We start from the raw sequence: 19,318 nt of genomic DNA, 5'->3' as shown, positions 1-19,318 counted from the left end.
TTGAGTTGCTCAAAGAGAACTGCAATGAATTAATCGTCATGGTTTTATGATAGGCTAATGCTGGGTGTACTTGGAATTTTTTTAAAATGCATTTAAAAAATAGTACTAGAGCACTCTGCAAATCATAGTATTTGCTTTGTTCTGATCTCTAAAATATTTTTTTAATATTAGGATTTTTTTTTAACCCATCTACCATAGGATTAAAAAAGTGTTTTGGAAAAATTATTTAGGAATGCTGAAGATGCTTAGAAATATAGTGCTGTTGTATCCAAGTATAGTTTGGTAACTGCAAAATCAAAAAATTAATGAGGCAGTAAAGATTTGCAATCACATGTAATAGACCTTTCTTGACCTGACACTTGCTCTGGTCTGCTTACATGCAAAGTGAATCCTGTCCTCTTGAAGAAGAACTTTATGTCCATACATTTTGTGAGAGGCAAATTGTATGTATGTCATCTTGGAGGAAGAGTCAGCTACTGCACTTTGCATCTCTCAGTGTTCCTTGAGGATTAATATATTGTGAAATAGAAGATGGTCCAATTGTATGGTATTTTTTAAGAAGCACTGAACTGCATTCCTTTCCAAAGAATGAAATAGTTTGCAAAGGTTCTTCCTGGTGAAGAAATACTTTATTTTCAATATGTGATTTAACACAGTGCTAGATAGTCTCATTTATGCCCACTTTCCCATGTAGGGTCAGACCAGGTGATCTTTTGAGGTTCCTTCCAACCTGGACTCTTCTGTGATTCATTGATTTCATTTAATTCGTTACAACTGTAAAACCTTTGATAAAAGCAATTTTTTTTACAGCTATGATATTTTCTGCATTTATTAAATGCATGTGTTGCTGTTCTTTAGGACTGTGAAAAAACCCAACAACCCACCAGTTTATTTATGTAAGAATTTGAGATTGAGTGTCTTAAAATGGGTGAAATTTTGATCTGATAATAACTGTTGGATGTTTTGTGGCAGATGCAGCAGTATATTACTATGCATTTTTTGGAGATAGTCTTCATTGAAACTTAACATTTTATATGGTCAGTTCTAAGTATTTTTGTTTTTTTCAGGGATACAAAATTTCTTCTCCTAAATTGTTGGTCTTACACTGAACTACCTTGTCATATTCTTACATCCTACTAACCCCTCAGAATGTAGGTGTAAGTAATTTCTGATCTCTAGGTCATACTGTAAATAGGCAGTAAGGCAAAAAAGCTCTCTGCTACTTAATTTTAGCTGTTCCAATACTTTTCTTGGTAGACGTTAAATTTTCTTATTAGACTGAATACATTCTTTTGACCTCAAGGATTCTTTTATTCAAAGGTGTTGGTTCCATACAGTGTGGATGAGCTTTCTTGAAGCTGCTACTTCAGATTATTAATCTATTGTTCTTTCTTTCAGATATTCACAGAAAGTCTTTTGTGCTCAAGCAGTATAGACAATATCCACTTAGCTGGAGAAATGATGCATTGCAGTATTTGGTCAGTGGATCTACCAAGCTCCTCAAAAGGGAAGCCAGAGTACCGAGTCAGCTATGAGAAAAGTATTGAACTAGTTTTGGCTGCTGGCAGAGAATATTTCAATTCATCAACGAGTTCAAGTGACAGTTGTATGGATTTGGCCAGGTATATTTACAATTACCATATATGTAAATACATATTACTTTTAATAAATTTTAAATGCAACTTGAATTTTCTTTTCCCTGCAAGAGGGGATGAATCTTCTGTGGGTTTATTTCTCCTCACGTAAAATTAAGTGGTAAATGGAAATAATAGCATGACTTCTGTAAGATATTTTTGTTTGAGTTTCTTTTTGTTTTGTGTTTTTCCCCACTTCCTTGCTTTGTATATATGTACATGATTGCTGTCCTGGTTACTGGAATGGTCTGTTAGAGAGTTCAGGTAGAACAGGAAATGTGCAAGGCCTTCCCTGTAGATAAGAAGCTTTTTGTGTGTCTCATATGAACCTTTTCAATGTTGCAGCATTGGACCACAATTGCATGGAATTTTGCTTATTCTTTTATTTTTTTTTTCTCACCTTAGTCTTCCCAGATTGTGAGACTTCATTTTAGGCTGTCTGTCCCTCTTTGTTACATTAAGAAATAAGTCAAATAGTTATTCAGAAAGGAATTCGAGCATAGAGCAGCCTTGGAAGCTGCAGTGTGGGTGTTCGTTCTTGTATAGATTTAGATCTGGAAATTTTTTCTTTTACGGTATAGGTGCAGATAGGTAAAATAATCAGGTATTACTTATTCAGAAGACTGATGCCTAAAGATTTAAAATAGAGGCATGTGTTTCCCTTTTGTTCTTAGATTTTGCTGTTTCATTGGTAGTGTGTTTTGTGTTAATCCAAATGAGTTTTACTTTTTCCTAAGGCACTTACTGAAAAAAATCAAACACACCAAAACAAACCAAACAAAAAACCAAACAATAATACTTAGGTCTTGACTATTAAGGCAGGTATAAAGTACTTTTATAAAGTACTACTTTCACTTAGACATGAGTACGCTTCCCTACTAATTACAAGACAAAGATCTTCTCAAGATAAAAGTGCATCTTGACCCATAATGGTATATACATACATGTTACCACATTTTCCTGTGTACTGATTATAGTAATGTAGTCAAACTGTTTGCAGTTCACAGAATCACAGGACTGCCACAGTTGGAAAGACCACTTAGATCACCCCCTCCAACAGTCAACGTCCCCTCCCCAGTAACATATATATCAGTATCTGTATCACCCACTAAAGATATCCTGGAGTGCCTCATCTACACAGTTCTTAAATACTTCTACCACCTCCCTGGGCAGTCTGTTCCAATTCCTAACTACTCTCTCAGTAAAGAAATCTTTCTCATATCTTGTCTAAACCTCCCCTGGTGCAATTTCAGGCCATTTTCTCTAGTTCTATCATTGTTCACTTGAGAGAAGAGGCCAGCACCCACTTCACTGCAACCTCCTTTCAGGTAGAGTAATAAAATGTCCTCTCAGCCTCCACCAAACTAAACATTCCCAATTCCCTTAACCTCTTCTCACAGGGCTTGTTCTCCAGACCTTCACCAGCTTTATTGCCCTTCTCTGTACTCGCTCCGGTAGCTCAGTGTCTTGTAGTGAGGAGTCCAAAACTGAACACAGTACTCAAGGTGCAGCCTCACCAGTGCTGAGTACAGGGGCACCATCACTTCCCTTCTCTTGCTGGCCACACTATTTCTTGCTTTTATTGTGTAATACATGTCAATACCAAAATGCAGTAGTGTTATGAGAACTATTTCATTAAATTATTATATAATAAAGTGCATATGTCTTCATTGTCTTTTGTTAGATTCATTGCAGGTCTAAATTCAAGAAGGTTTAGGTGATATCCTTATCAAGCCTAGGGGAAGAAGATTGTAGCAGTTAAAAAATATAACTTGATTAACATAGTTAGCCAGTCATAACAGGTATATAGTCCAGAGCAAAATGTATCTTACAGGACTAGTGAGTATTTTGGCATTTTTTAAGCACAGTTAGGCAAATTTCTTAAGCAGTTTTGTTAAGTAAATTACTCTTTGTTGGTTTTAGTTGTTTGGTTTCTTTTTGGGTTTGGTGGGAGTTAACAGTTTGTTTTTCTTTTTTTCTTTTTTTTTTGGTTGCATCTGTTTGTTTCTTTGTTTTTCACTCACAAGTGAACTTCTTCCACAAATTTAACTATAAATTTATTAAAGTTTTTTTTAGAAAAAAAATATTTCCTATCTATTTAGGTGCTGTCTACAACTTATTGTAGACTGTCCAAGTGCCATTCAGGAGGAACTGGATCTCATTCATGCTCTCAGCTACCTTGAAGAATTTGGTGTGAAAATGTTACCATTGCAAGGTATTGCATGTTTTTATTCTTTCTATGATTACTTGAATTGCATGTGTAAATATGCATGACAAATAGTTCACTGTTGCATCAGTAAACTAAAGGGTCCCTTCCCAAATAGCTTCCCAATATCCAAGTAGCTTAGAGGCACATACTCAAAAAGATGTCTATGTATTCTGAGTTTTATGACTTATATTTAGTAGGACTTCTTAATAATTAGAATATTAAGTATCCAAAGCTCCTGGTATGTGTAAAATACTATTTACTTTTTCCCATGCTAATGAGCTTTGAAATAATGGGTGGAAGATGCATAGTTCATGTATAAGCAGTTTTCATGTCTCCACTGAGCTGCTTCATATAAAACTTAGTGACAAGAAACGACAGAAAGCTTTTAGAAATACTTCTTCTGAGGACCTATCTAAAACTTTAAATCTGTTTTGTAACTCTGAGTACAGTCATATGGGAAGTTATTGGACAGAAGTTGGAAAGGAAGGAAAATTATGGAAATTGCAGAAAAAGGGGGAAATGGAATATGTTACAGTATATTCTATTACTTATAGATTCTGCCAAAGTCATTGCTCTGTTAGCAAAACTGTGCTCTTTTCTAAGTGAAAGAAATGGAAGAGATCTCATCCACCTGGCTTTCAGGGAAGCTTGAATGTATAGTGTGTGGACAACTGTGTGAAACTTTATGAACACTGGTATTGAAAGCACTCTGAAAGAACTGACTGAGAAGAGCACTGAGTCCCAGTGAAAGGTGCTGATGGTTGTGTTTTACTTCTGGCACTGTGCAGAGGAGTGCTGGGATTTATGGAAAGCACTTGTGGGTCTGTGGATAAGTGGAGTGGATGTTCTTAATAGCTGCTGTTACTTTACTTTGGTCTTCTCTTTGTTTCTTTCTTTTCCAAGTATTCCTTCAAAATGAGCTGTTGCTCATTTTACTGTTTCTGACTGAGAAGTGTGGTTTCTAAGTCCTGAAATACTGCACAGTTGGCAAAATTATTTTTTAGTCTGTTCGGCCTGTAGGATTGTATTTTTATCATCTTTTTCAGTGTGAATGTGAAGGTAACTCTTAAGAAAAAAAAAAGGTCAAACATAGTATTGTATTAGCAGTATCCATAATACAACTGACCTCAATTAATTAGAATATGTGAAATTGTGTGTATAATTTTATTAATAATCCTGACTTATCTTTTGTTCGGTATCTTTCATGTAAATCAAATTAATCTAATATGATTAAAATTATATTTTAAAGTTTCAGTGAAAGCCTTTAAATGGTCAGTTAACTTTGATAGAATGTCATTAAAATAACATTAAAGATCAGTTATTCCCACCATAGGAATTAGCAATAAACTTTTATTTGCGCTGTTATGTTTAGTTTTCTGCAGATTTCCCTTCCTTACTTAAATTTTTAGCAAGCTCAGCTGTTAGGGTTGTGGGCTTCTGTTACAATGTATTTGACAAAATCTGGTTTGGAGACTCCTTATTAACATGATAGGTGAAAAGTCCATTTTACTGCAAGTGTTTTGCCCATGTTATGTCAGTTACATTGGATATTTTAAAAAATCTTGCTTATACAATCAGCAAATGAAAACATTTTACTGCTGTGTATTATTACATATATTACATAGATATGAAATCAAAGCATAACCATTTCTTGCCTCTCCACCTCTCAATTCTTTGTTCATTTTAGTCTAATCTGATTTCTAGAACTTCTTTAAAGGGTTTTCACTATATGAGTGCTTTTTTACTCTTACTGGGGGGCCTAATATTATATGTTTTAAGCTCACTGCTAACACACTTTATCTTGCATGTAGACATGGATGTCTGAGTGTCACATGGAAGATCAACATGCTATTCCTCTGTGTTCTAAGAACTTGCATGATATAAAAATGCTTTCTAAAGCAGCAGCCAGAAGTTAGCTACCCTCTAGCTAGCTAAAAGGAGCACTGCAATTGGTTCATGATACTAAATTATGCAATTCATTATTTAGTTCTTGGTAAAATCTTACTGGAAGCACAGTATTAATTATAAGCTTGTCAGGGTGTGTTTAACACAACCTGGTGATGTGCAGGCTATTTCTCCACTTGCTCAGAAAATATTTATGTAAAATAAATAGCCTGAAAATTTTACCTAAGACAGTTCTTTCAGTCTGTGGTATGTATCCTCTCTATCCTGAAAAGTAGTGTGAAATATCAGTTATTTATGACATTCTAAATGGAACTTAGTATCTGTTTTAGCAGTCTTTCTGAGGATGTTGCAAAAATGATAGTTTAAAAAAATGCATAAAGTCATGTGGTTAGTCAGATAAAATTTACAAGGTTGAGTCTGAAAACCTGAAGTAGGTTTTCATTTTGGTCTTCTCCCTCCCTTCCCAGCCTGACTCACTAGTGATTGGAGCCAGACATAGTGTAGTGTCCTTTTAACTTTTTATTTATAGATATAATTGAAGATCTACATGCAAGTAAGTTTAGGATGGGTTTCAGATTGTATTTGAATTTTTGTGCTCCTTGTTACTCTTTCAGTGTGTGTTTTGTTTAACAAGAAATACAGAATACAGCAGTAGGGTTTATTTTACACTAACTCTAACATCAGTTCTTTTCAACAGTGCGTTTGTGTTCAGATCGACTCAGTCTCATCAAGGACTGTCTTGCTCAGATGTCAGCAAACTATAAACAGTCTGCTAAGCTCCTGGGACTTGCAAATTTGCTGAGAGTAGCAGGTAAGCTATTAATAAGGCAGTGAATTTCAACATGTATTTGTGCTATGTTTTTGGACATTTGAGTTGATAATTAGAATGTCTGCTCAAGGATATCACATCCTTGAGTCATCTGGGGGAGCAGTGGTTGGGGAGGAATGAAATATTTTACCTGTAAAACAGCTGATGTTGTCAGCTGCTCTTACCTTCTACTAATACCTCGAATAAAAACAGCCTTGTCTAATCTGGATTTTGAGTAAGAACTCATTTCAGATTCAAAGAACTGTGGCTGAGGATATTTTCTCTCATGGTTAATTGGTAGTACTAAAATTCCAGTAAATCTTACTGTCTGTGTTAAAGACAGTTTGATTTATTACTAGTCCCTTTTACAGGGACTATTCCCTCCCAGTTGAGGGGAAAAAAGTTATCTGTGATGCAAAACCTAAAGCTTTTTGACTGTTGTTTATGCTTCATTTATCTCCTTTGTGCACTAAAAATAACGTGTTAGTATTCATTTGAAGCTGAATGCACTTCAGCATTGAATCCTTAGTATACTTTAATTTTTTAAAGGATACTTTTAATTTTTTTTTTTTAATTTCTTTTTAAATATGTGTAGAATATAGCATGTGTATGGGAAAGATCACAAGAAGGGGAGGACCAGAGGAAGGAAAGATTCTCAGAACTATTGTGACAAGTCTATAATTTAGATAGCTTACATGAAGTTTCTGGTAGTTCTTTTGATTTTGAAAAATACTTTGTCAATACAAGTATATTATGAGGACATAGGAATATAAATTAGAAATCCGTATTTGGTGCAGCATGGTGTATAAAATCAGTATATTTCAACTTTGTCACTGATGCGTGCCTGGCTGCTTTTTCTTTATATATTTCTTAAATAATTTACAAGATTTTACTGTGTTTTCAGGAAGCATAGTAGTGACAACTTCTGCATAGTGTCATGTGTAGGGAGGGAAATACTCAAGGGGTTTGAAGTGATGAACAGAGGTATGGAAGTTAGATTGCTGACCTCCTGAGATGGCTTGATCCTAAAGAAAGGAATTGCTGGAAATGTCATTATGACTGGTAAGCTCAGTCCTATGTGTGCTACTGAGTTAAAGATGGCAGAAAGGAGGGGATGGGACCTAGTTAGGTAGCTGGATCCAGTCTACTTCTTCATTTTACTTGTAATCTTCTGTTGTGTTGCTGTGTGTCATTCCAAATTCTGGAAATGTGGAGGTTCTTGTTGGATCCCACAAGGAAAAACTAAAGATAACACAACATGATTAGAAAAAAAATTAGAAGTAAGATTACCAGTCTTGGATCCAGGGATACCAGGAGAGGGTTGATGTTGCTGGAAACTGCCCCCCTGCTGAAGCTCACCATCACATCTCCTTTTATTAGACCTGTTTCACTCAAACAATTGTAACACAACTGTGAGTAAGCGTGGTTGGGACATATCAGATGGAACAGCTGGAGCAGACCTCCTCCATTCTGCTCACAGTCTTATCTCTACCATTGTCTTCATGTCCAGGCCCTAGGCCATATGCAGGCTGTTATTTTCATAGGCACCAGGCAGTCAAGTATTTGTTCCAGGGATTACATTGGTGTTGTACTACTCCCTGTGGACCAGTTCCTTAAAATTATAGTTGCAGAAGGAAAAAAGAAGGGAAGAAAGGGAAATAAAGGAGTTATAGTGAAGTCACCACCCAAAGTTTGCACCTCAAGATCAAGGAATTGTTTCTTCTCAGCAGAGTCAACAGTCTCTGGCTTTGTCTCCCTTCTTATCAAGGAACTGTCTCTTGTTAAGTCCTTCAGATTGTTTCAGACAAATGCATGACAGATCCCACCTGTTACATCAGTCTGACACCTTCCTCCAGGGGGCTACAAAATAAGAATAGAAAGGGAAAAAGAGAAAAGGAGAACTAGAGATAACTAAGAATCTTCACAAAGTATTGATGCTTGCATTTGCACAAGCCAAAATGGCATGTATTCATCCAAGTCTTATACAGGGTATAATATATGGTAGGAACAACAGTCAAGCAACAATTTCAAGCAACAGTTTCACACCATTTAGTTTGGGACACACATCTCTCTCTTCTGCCAACTCTGCAAAGAAAGATAGAATAAAACATACCCTGTGATTCAGGTGTGTTTATATATATATATATATATATATGTCTGCCTCTTCTTAAGTCCTTCAGACTGTTTGAGACAAATGTGTAAACACCCTGCCCATTATATGCTGTACAGCTTTTTCCCTCTCCTCTGCTTCCTCCCATATCAGGTTAAAGTCTGTCAATTTTTCTTCTAAATATTCTGGGTTCTTCAGGCTTATGCTGCTGAGCTTTATATTCTTTTTGAATCTTAATGATTCTCTTTGGATGGGAGAAGGAATAACAAAATCAAAAATGATTCCATGAAGCTTAAAACCACAAAATATTTTGTCCAGTTGTGTTACCATCATGCCTTACTTGTAGATCAGCATCTACAGTGCCCTGGTATATACTTTTGAACAGGCAACAAACTTGTGGCTTCCACCTTTAGAGACTAAAAGAGGAGAGAATTTTAAGCAATTCCTATGGAGCTCATCACTATGGTAATTTCTGTGTGCTAGTGTTAAAATCACAGTGGCATTTACTTAGACACCACTGTAAAGAGAGATTTACAAGTTATTTAAAGCCTGATGAAAAAATGGCCTTCTGGTTTTCCTTCAATTTGGTCACTGGGCTGGAGAAAGCAAAAAGGCTGTGCAAGGTGGTTAATTTTTAAGAAGGTAAATGATTTAGAACTACTACTTATGCTACAAATTACTTATTTTTTCTAAGAATGTTGGGCTCTCTGAATTTAACAGTTGACTGTGGGAATTACACTAATGGTTGTTCTTGTATTAAGTATGGTGCTTTAGTAGTAAAAGTGTATTTCAAGGGTGAATCTTGCTAAGCAAAACACTGCTTTGACATGACACTTGCTTTTTTGTTTTTTATGCTAAATAACAACTCTGCCACTTTCAAGATCATCTTTTGGTTGTAAAATAGCATCTATTTGAAAGGAAAAAAAGCAGCAAGAAAACATTTTCAGTAGCGACCTTCTGTGGTAGATGTGGATATTTTTTATGGTGGTGTTGGGACTTTTTTGGGTGTGTTTTTTAAAAAAAAAATAAGTAGTTCTAGCTTTTGGGATTAAAAACCATTTCACTGTCACTAAGGGATGACTATAGTCATACTACTTATATAGAAATACTACTTTCTGTACAGGGTATTAATTTATAAGCAAGATAGAGATTCAAGATGAGAATATCATAATGGTGAATTTTATCTAAACTTATTTGTAGGTGATGGGGTCCGGAAAACAGGGTTCTTTCATTTTAAGAAACTCAGTTTTTCTGGACTTGAAAGCTATAAATTACATACCACTATAACTGCAGATTTTTTGTGTGCCTGACATTTCATCCCATTAACAAGTAGCTAGAAGAGTATCCAAAAGCATACGGAGAAAGAATTATTGTCATCACTGTTGTAAGTCATGCATGGAAATATTTTTCCAACAGATTAAAAAAAGTTGATAGAACTTCACTTTTCAGTCCTCGGTTATTGCTGTATGTACTTCCAGTGACAGTGGAATAGTTAGCTCACAGTGAATTTAAGGTTAGGGCTAGAGTTAGGGTTTTAATAGCTAGGTTAATAATGTCTGTAAAAAAACAGATTTTAAGTGAAATACTCTCATAACCTAATCATAATCAGTAAATGAATGGTTTCATAAAATTTCATAGTAGGTGTAAAGAAAAAATATATTAAAGCCAGAAATGTGGAAATGATATTTAGGTATCTGTTGACTCATAATTTAAATTAGATTATTAATATAGCAAAGAGTCATTTTAGGACTTTGATAGCCATAAGAATGATAACAAGATGTAATGCACAGATTACTTTGTAGCCAAAAGGGCAGCTCACATGTACGAATTTTAAGATTCTTGAATGAGTGTGTTCTATTTTAAACTGAATACTAGAAAAGGATACTAGAAAACCTTCCTTGCAGTTTTAGGACAGATAGTCTGTTACCAGATGTAAAACTACTGGGAAAGGGTAACTTTTTTTCTAACAGCTTATGATGAAAGAGAATGGTTTTATGGAGATGTATTGGGATGAGTCTGAGTATTGAAGAAGAATCTAGGGATTGAACTTTATGGATTTGCATAGTGAAGAATTAGATTAAGTGCTGCTGGAAGAAATAATTGTTTTTCGTCCCTAATTGGTTTTCACTACTTATGCAATTATCCTGATTTATGAGCCACCTTTGATGTGAAAGAAGTTCTAATTTTGTCTTGTAAAATGTACTTTGGTTATATTGTATTGGTTATATATGCTCAAATTTGCAGGCCCTTTGATTCCAGATCCAGTGTGTGTTTCTGGCAGTCAGGTGCTTTTGTGTGCTTTAACTTACCTGCTAACTGGAGGAGTTTGTTTCAGAGTTTGCCATTTTTTCCCACCCCATCTGACTGCTGATTTTGAAAGACCTTTTTGCTACATTTATCCATATGTGTATAAATTTTATTTATATTTTTATCTGTGTATGGTATATACTATACACTATACATACTATACCTAATAAAGGCTCTGTTAAATACCATGAGTGGATGTATTTTAATTGCAATTTTAAAATAATACATGTGCAATGCATAGAGGAAGTAGAGTGCACATAGATATAAGAGAATCACAGAATGATTTGGTTTGAAAGGGAGCTTAAAGATCACATAGTTCCAAACCATCTTCCATATCCAGGGAAGGGACGTCCACAACTTCTTTGGGCAACCTGTGCCAGTGCTTCACCACCTTCACTGTGAAAAATTTTCTCCTAATGTCTGACCTAAATCTACCTTCTTTTAGTTTAAAGCCAAAGAGAATTTGGGAGAATGTACTCAACGTGACAGCTGAAAAATCTGCACCTGCTCAGGGAGCTAAAGTTGTTCGGCTCCTCTTGATCCTCACTTAATCCACACTCTCAGTTGTGTTAGGGGGTGAAAGAATTTACTTTATGTTATGTGCTTATGTGCAGTTGGGGCCCGCCCTAATCAGGCACAGGTGGGCTTAACACAAGCTCATGACCACTACCTGGTAATTAGTGGCACCTGGTTGCCTCATTTCACTACAGAGGACCAAAAAAAAAAAAAAGAGTAAAAAAAATGCTTATGGATCACAAGTTATGACCACGGTTCTTTACTGTTATTGTGTATCGATAAGATTTAGTGAGCATTGTTTTTTATTTCTTTATTCAAACTCTCTAGAAATGTTTTTTGTTCATTGTTCTCTGTGCTCACAACTTTGTCTGGTAATTTAGTTAATTTTAATATACAAAAACTAATATTAGTGACTTCAGCTTTGTTCACATTCCGAAATCCAAGTTTGTTTTTGAAATCTACCTTTCTCAACATTGACTGCCTTGCTTATATAAATGTTGAAGCAATCATTCAGATGATTTATAAACTCCAAAATATAGGTGACATGGAATTTCTGGAGTATACATACAATTTTGATATCATCTGACTTCTAAATTTTTATGACGTTGTTTTACTCAGTATTACATTGTTTCATCCACTCACACATACAGCATACATCTTCCTCAAAGCATTTCCGTAAGCTTTTATTTTTCTTTATATGGTCCAAATTGGATCTAAACTTTAAATAAGTATTGAACATCCTTTAGTTCTCAAGAAAAGAAAAATTTCCTGTTATTTCTTTGCTTTCGTATTTTTCCTTTCACAATTTAAAATAGCATTACAGAATCATTCAAGTGGGAGAAGACCTTTCAAATCAAGTCCAGCTTAACCCAGCACTGCTATGTCCACCACTAATCCATGTCCCTAAGCCACCACATCAGCATGTCTTTTAAATACCTGCAGGGATGGTGACTCGGGCACTTCACTGAACAATCTCTTCCAGTACTTGACAACCCATTTGGAGAATATTTTTTTCCTAATATCCAGTCTAAACCTCCCCTGGCTCAACTAGAGGCTGTTTCCACATGTCCTCTTGCTTGTTACTTAGGGAAAAGGGACCAGCAACCACCTCACTACAACTTCCTTTGAGGTATAATGTCTTATCTTCTTGCGTCAACTTGTATCTGAATGCTGAACGTCATAAAAAAAGGTAATATTGAGAACTGTGGAGACTTTTAAATTTTACTGTGTCGAGTAACTCTTAGAATACAAATTAATTTTCCATGTGGCATAAGAAGGGAATAGTCTGAAGCAACTGTATGCACACAAACTTTCACAAATAGTAAACAGGAAACAAAAACTCAGATATGCTTTCCACTTTCTGAACTTGATTTTGTTTGACTTCAGTAATAGAAATGCTTTCAAATAAGGCATCAGGAATGTGAAGCAGTAATTATTTTCATGTTTGAATAGAAGAACAGACCGTGCCACAAATCTGCAGCAGGTAATATTTTAAGTGACTTCACTGTTGAAGCAATTTCACACGTGAAAAGGTGTTTGGACAGTGTTGGAGTGGATTCTGGTTTCAGAACTGGTGGTTGCTCTGTGACTTAACAGCCTGCGTTAAGATAATGGAAGTTTAAATGAGTGAACAGTGGAGATAATATGAGAAAGCGCAGACATGGACTCGAAGGAAAACTATCCCTGTATTTTATGTTTGTACTTCTGAAGAGCATGTGGAGATGTATCCTGCTCCATCAAGACAAATTAGCCAAGACACTGGGGGACTTTTCAGGATATGACTGCTCAAGCACAATTAAGAACTGTTCCTTGCTCCTAGTGGTCCCTCTCATTTCCCTGCAATCCCACTGATTTTTACGTAGCAATAAATAGCAGTGATTATTTTTTCCAGCTGAAATTTGGGGGACAGTAGTTTGATTATTTGTCTTGCCTTTGATTTGTGTCTGCTAGTTAGTCAAATCTCTCTGTAAGTAGTAAAGCTGTCAGGGTAAAGTGGGCATAAAAAGGTGAGTGGCAAGTATGGATCTCTTATAAGAAATTTCTATAAGAAATGAGAGTTCACATTTAGATGAGGTAGACAGAAGCAGCTCTTTGTCATCTGTAATTGCTTTTACCTGGGTATGAAGTTTCCAGGTTCCAGAGGGTAAAATTTCACAACAGAAGAGCCTTGGATGTGATTAGTGTGCAACGTTGTGTATTGGCAATATACTGAACAGGAGACCAAAGATAAAATGATGGGAAAACAACCTTTTCTCCATCTGAGTTAGTTGTGATGTGCTGGGATTAGGGGAAACTTGATTGAGTTTAGTAATTAGGGTAACTTCACCTCCCTGAATGTCATTCTAGGGTATGTTCTAGTGTTACATCTTTTGAGAAAGCTTTAAAATAAATGTGCCTAAGTTATGCATCTGAGATTGGAGTTACCCAATTTAAGAACATGTGCTCTTTAATGGCTTTTGGAACTGGGTCTGTTTAACCTTCTGAAATGTTTGCATTTCACAAGTTGTAATACAGTTTCATAAACTAGTGCCCTTTTCAAATAACTAACAATAGTGACTGTGTAAAATTGCTTTTAGTAATAGGTGAGAAACATGAGCGGGAAGTTTGCCTTGAAAAAAGATCTAGTAATTTTATTAGCTTCTTTCCATCCTCTTCTAAATTAATAGTGAGAGATTACCATTCCTATGCAAATTATTTGGTCACAAGCCTGGATCAACTGGTGTTGACTATAATTGGCTTTGGAAAGGAGATGAGTTGTCTAATTAATTGAATGCTGATGTGTTACAATGAAGCTCAGGACATTTTTCTGTAGAGTTTCTTGTTGAAACTTCAGTTGGAAAATATCAATAGCATCTGAAGTTTCATTCATAACTGGGAGAAAAAGCATTGCCGAGAAAGTCTGATTATCGGGATTCATGTTCAGTGTGAAAAAATAGTTTCAGTTCTACTTGCTAAATTTATTACATCAGGTAGTTTTAAGTATCTGTGTTTTCCATATATTATGTATTTTCCATATATTATGGCATATAATTTACTTAAGAAATAAAGTAGTAGGGTTAAGTCAACCATTAGCTCCAATTAACTAATAAAAATTAATTTTTTTTTTCCTATAGGAGATGATGCAATAGAGAGAAAAGGTCAAGTTTTAATCCTTTTAGTGGAACAAGCTCTCAGTTTTCAGGACTACAAAGCAGCTAGTATGCATTGCCAGGAGCTCATGGCTACAGGTAAAGTGAATAAATGGAGATGGCTTGGGATGATGGTGGTGAAAATCTTTTGACTGTCTGCTTACTGTGAAGTATGGTACTTCATATCAGTCCATTTCATTCAGAAATCAGTTATGTTTTGTTTGTGGAAGTCAACTGACACAGCATATCAGAAGTAGAAGACAGGTGGTAGAAAGTACCCTACAGAAGATGGGATAGTTGTCCTACAGAAATAGGACAAACCTGTCGTCATGGAGGTCCATGTAGTCATGGAACTGTAAAATACTTAAGCCACAGTGACTTCTGGAGCAGCATTTTTTTGTAGAAATGTTTCTGCTGCATTTGGGCAGCCTTAAGGTTGAGTTTTATCTCTGTTCTATGAAGCCTTTATGGTTTCTTTCTCAGGGGATGGAAAGTGTTGGCAGGAATGCCACATGCCCCCGCTTCATCTCAGTCAGCAAAAATTATTCTGCATCCTTCTGTCACTTGTGAAGTTTGCCACCCTCAGAAGTGCATTTCGTGTTCCCTTCTAGGTTATTCTAAAAGTTGGGTAGTGTGCAGTCAGCTTGGACAGTCAGAAGGCTTCCATGATTTGGAAATGCGTCAAGAACTCCTTGCCTTTGCCCTGACACACTGTCCCCCAAATGCCATAGAACCATTGCTGGCCGTGAGCAGTTCCTTACAAACCCAGGTAGGTGTTCCTGAAACTCCTTTCATGCATGTTCAATGGTTAACAAAGTAAAGGGGACTTGTGTTCATTTTTAAATTTGTTCTTTTAAGTTCTACTCCCCAAGAATTTTGTATTAGTCCTACTTTATTTTTATACTTTCACTGTTATATTTCAAACAATGAGGTATTTTTCTAAGAATTTTTATCTGATGAATAGGCTTCTCAAGTGGAAGTGCAATTGTATTCTCGATCTTCAGTACATGTTACTTATTTATTGCCTGTTTTAAACATTTTATTTGCAAATGCAGTTACATTATTTTCTTCAATGCCTTGCAGGTTCTGTCACGTGTTTACGCTTTGTAATGCAACTTCTTCAAATGCCCACATAAATAAAAAGGTTTATTCTTACATTTTTGATATCTACGCAATACACAGTATTTTCTCACTGATGTCACCCATGTAATGGTTTTCACAGCTACAATAGGTTTTATGTCTGAGTCTTCTTTATTAACTCTTCAATGACTGACTTCTTAATAGTCAGATTCTACATGTTCAACTGATCATAATAGATAAGTGAGAACATGTAATTGTGCCATTTAAATACCAGTTATGGCAAGATGACATAGGAAACCTTTTGAAAAGTTGTATTTGAATCTGCTGTGCAGTAATTAAGGTTGTCAAAACACTAAATTTTTGTTCAGTTTAATTGTCACTTTGCCTTCTGCTTAAGAGTTGGTATTTGTCATAGTTTTTTTTCAGACTTCTCAGTGTTCATAGATTTATCTCTGTGTAATAAAAACAGTTTAGAGGACTTGCAGCAAGCTCTCTAGAGAAGCTACAGTACATATGCAGTCTAATTAAGGTAGCTGCAAGTGCTTAGCTTTTTTTGTTACCAAACTGCTCCTATAGCAACGGGTATGAGAAATACAGGTAAAGTATTAAGGCAGTCTGTGCTCCTTCTGTAACAGGGTAACATAAGAATAAATGCTACAAAGGATTTGAAATAAAGTCCAGCTTCTGCAAGTTAGTTCCTGTATTTCAGTCATGAAAGCCCTGTAATTTGAGAAGTAGCTACAATTATATGCTTAACTGCAAGTGCATTTTTTTGCATAATTGATTCATGTACAGTATAGAAATAAAAACTTTATTTCACCCTCTATGTGCCTGTACCTGGAATTTCAAGCCAGATAAACTTTTAGCACTGTCTAAGCCAGAGTTTGTTAGGCTTTCTGTCAATTCAATAACTCTGTGTCTCTTCCTCATCCCTGTGCCCCCTCCTTGGAAGTGTTCAAGGCCAGCTCTAGTGAGAGGTGTCTCTGCACATCTAGAGGGGTTGAAACTAGATGATCTTTAAGGACCCTTCCAGCCATTCCATGATTCTAAAGGCTTTATACACTGTTAGGTGTAGTGCAGTACAGTTACTCAGCCTCTGGTTATTGCCCTCTTACACCACACTTCTCCAAGGGAAATGATTCTGTCTTCTCCCTTCATAAAACTGGAGACTTAATGTGTTGCTAAATTTCTTCAGTATAATGTGTAGCAAAGGTGCAGTGGTGACTAATTTGGTATTTGCCCCAGGAAGGCAAACCCATGATTTATATAAAAGCACATCTGATCCGTTTCTTCAGCAATTACTTTCTCCATAAACTAAGCATTAAGCTTTTCAGTTCTGTTCATTACTGGTCCTGCATGTTATGTTCAAGCACTCTGTCTTTATATGTATATAGACAAATATATGCAAAAAATGTTTATCATTTGATCGTGCTGACCAAATGATACATACAAGTCTCTTTTGGGACCTTCATCAGTTCTGCTTATAAAGCTATTATATTGTGTAACACTTGCCTATGTGAAGTTGCCCCGCACCTCAGAGGCACACTTTAGATAATGAATGATTTTTGTGGAAGATTTTTAGCCTACATAGTACAGCAGGGTGCATATAATTGAAAAAGGGAAAATATTCTTACCATTGCATGAAAAATACCAAAAAATCACAGAGCAGGGAAGGTAATTTTGGCTGGGCTCTACACCAGTGAGAGGATGTCAAAGGCATCTCTCTGTTGTTCTCTCTGTCTTCCCCTGCACCCTTTTTTTTCTGTCATGGGAGCATTTACATCAAAATTTCTTGGCCTTCTTATGAGATCATAGTTCTTAGATTATTTTATTGGTAAGATAGTATATTTATTTTCCATTTATAGATTCTTTATCAGGCTATGAATAACCAGTTTCTTCGATCAGATGGAGCTGAGAGCATAAATATCTCAGGAAATTCTTCACAGATCACTAAGGTAAGCTTTAGAAAGAGTTTTTTAAGTCATAATTTTCTACTGTGCTATGCTGAAGAGCTGACTTTTAGTTTTTAGCAATATTTACATGTTTAGTAGAGAAAGCACACAATATGAAATGTATTCGCTAATATCTGTTAGAGTGTTTTAAGTTCAAAGTTTTGCTTATACATTTATACTTAGTCTGTTCTAATTTTTAATTTTTTCTTTTTATACAGTCTTAGCATATTAGGAAAAAAATAAACCCAGGGACAGGACAAGGGGAAATTGCAACAAAATTTAACACAATAAAATACCTTAATGTTGGTTTGATTTTTGATTTCTCTCCATTGAAAAGTAAAATACTTGAAAATAAGCCTGAGATAAGTATTTAATTAAAAGATGTCTTGATATTGAATGTTCTGTGGGAAACTGAGGCAGGACAGAAGGAAAGAACTCTACAGTTCTTTCTGCTTTTCATGCTTGTTATTTTAAGTGCTGCCCAGGGAAGTGGTCAAGTCACCATACCTGGAGATGTTTAAAAGATGTGTAGATGTGGTGCTCAGGAACATGGTTCAGTGGTGGTCTTGACAGTGCTACAGTAATGGTTGGACTTGATGTTCTTAAAGGTCTTTTCCAACCAAAACAACTTCATAATTCTAAAAAATGTAAGTACATGTGCAATTGCAAGTATGTGTCTCTCTTGAGAAGAGATGTAATAATCTTTTTATGAAAGAAAGTGGAAAAAGTTTAATTTACTCATTCTCTGTTTAATTGAGTTTTTCTATAGGTCATAAATAGATTTTGGTGGGCACAAAAACTGTAATGTGATACAAGAAAAAATGAAGAAAGCAAAAAGGTTGTTCATGTTGCATAGTCTTGCTTTTTGAGAAAAATACCTGAACTGAAGTATCCCCAATCTCATTATACCCTAAGTGAATTTTTACCAATGGCAGCTGTAGATGGAACCTGGTAGTCTTCATGTTTGATATATTCAAGATCCTCTGGGTTAAACCTCAGCCCCCCCCTCCATGTTTGTGGAGGCAGCTTCTTTCTATATGTCTATATTTAGTGTATGGTTTTTATATAAGTACAGGCCTACCTGCAAATTGTGTAAATATGTATTCATATGTAAACATTCATATACAGGAAGATTTTACAAGGGCATATAGAGGTAGGATCAGGTGTAGTGGTTTCAAACTGAAAGAGGGTAGATTTAGGTTAGATACCAAGAAAAAATTCTTCTGGATGCTGGAATAGGTTACCCAGGGAAGTTGTGAATGGTCCCTCCCTGGAGGTGTTCACTGGTCCATTGGGAATTGTCCCTGCTCATGGCAGGGGGGTTGGAACTAGATGACCTTCAAGATCCCTTCCAGCTTAAACCATTCTATGATTATATATATATATATGTATGTACATTAAAAAAAATGGCCAAGAAAGTAAAATAGCACTGAAAACAATATTCAGAGGAAGAGTGCTATACACTTTATGTATATAATGTGTATTATGTATATAATCACTGGCTCAAATTCTTTTTATTATTTGAAAATTGGTAAATGAATCTCTGAGAGTAAGATTATCAAGAAGCTGTTAATAAAATTATGAAACCTTTTGATGTGAGTGTGTGCTTACAATATTTTAATGTATATAACATTTGTCATGCATTCCATGCTTTAGTACTATTGACTGT

General features: G+C 35.6%; 1 protein-coding gene across 1 annotated transcript in view; it reads left to right on the top strand.

Annotated features, from left to right (window-relative positions):
• Nucleotides 1–19,318, top strand: part of NBAS (NBAS subunit of NRZ tethering complex) — a 158,697-nt gene that overhangs the window by 53,792 nt on the left and 85,587 nt on the right. Inside the window, exons 30-35 of the mRNA XM_030447262.1 lie at nucleotides 1,399–1,622; nucleotides 3,737–3,849; nucleotides 6,446–6,559; nucleotides 14,603–14,716; nucleotides 15,229–15,386; nucleotides 17,563–17,652. Of these exons, the coding sequence (XP_030303122.1) occupies nucleotides 1,399–1,622; nucleotides 3,737–3,849; nucleotides 6,446–6,559; nucleotides 14,603–14,716; nucleotides 15,229–15,386; nucleotides 17,563–17,652 (813 nt within the window). The remainder of the gene's footprint in view (nucleotides 1–1,398; nucleotides 1,623–3,736; nucleotides 3,850–6,445; nucleotides 6,560–14,602; nucleotides 14,717–15,228; nucleotides 15,387–17,562; nucleotides 17,653–19,318) is intronic.

The sequence above is a fragment of the Calypte anna genome, chromosome 3, assembly GCF_003957555.1.
Source record: "Calypte anna isolate BGI_N300 chromosome 3, bCalAnn1_v1.p, whole genome shotgun sequence".
In the NCBI taxonomy this organism is placed as follows: domain Eukaryota; kingdom Metazoa; phylum Chordata; class Aves; order Apodiformes; family Trochilidae; genus Calypte; species Calypte anna.
This window is presented reverse-complemented; position numbering and strand designations above follow the sequence as displayed.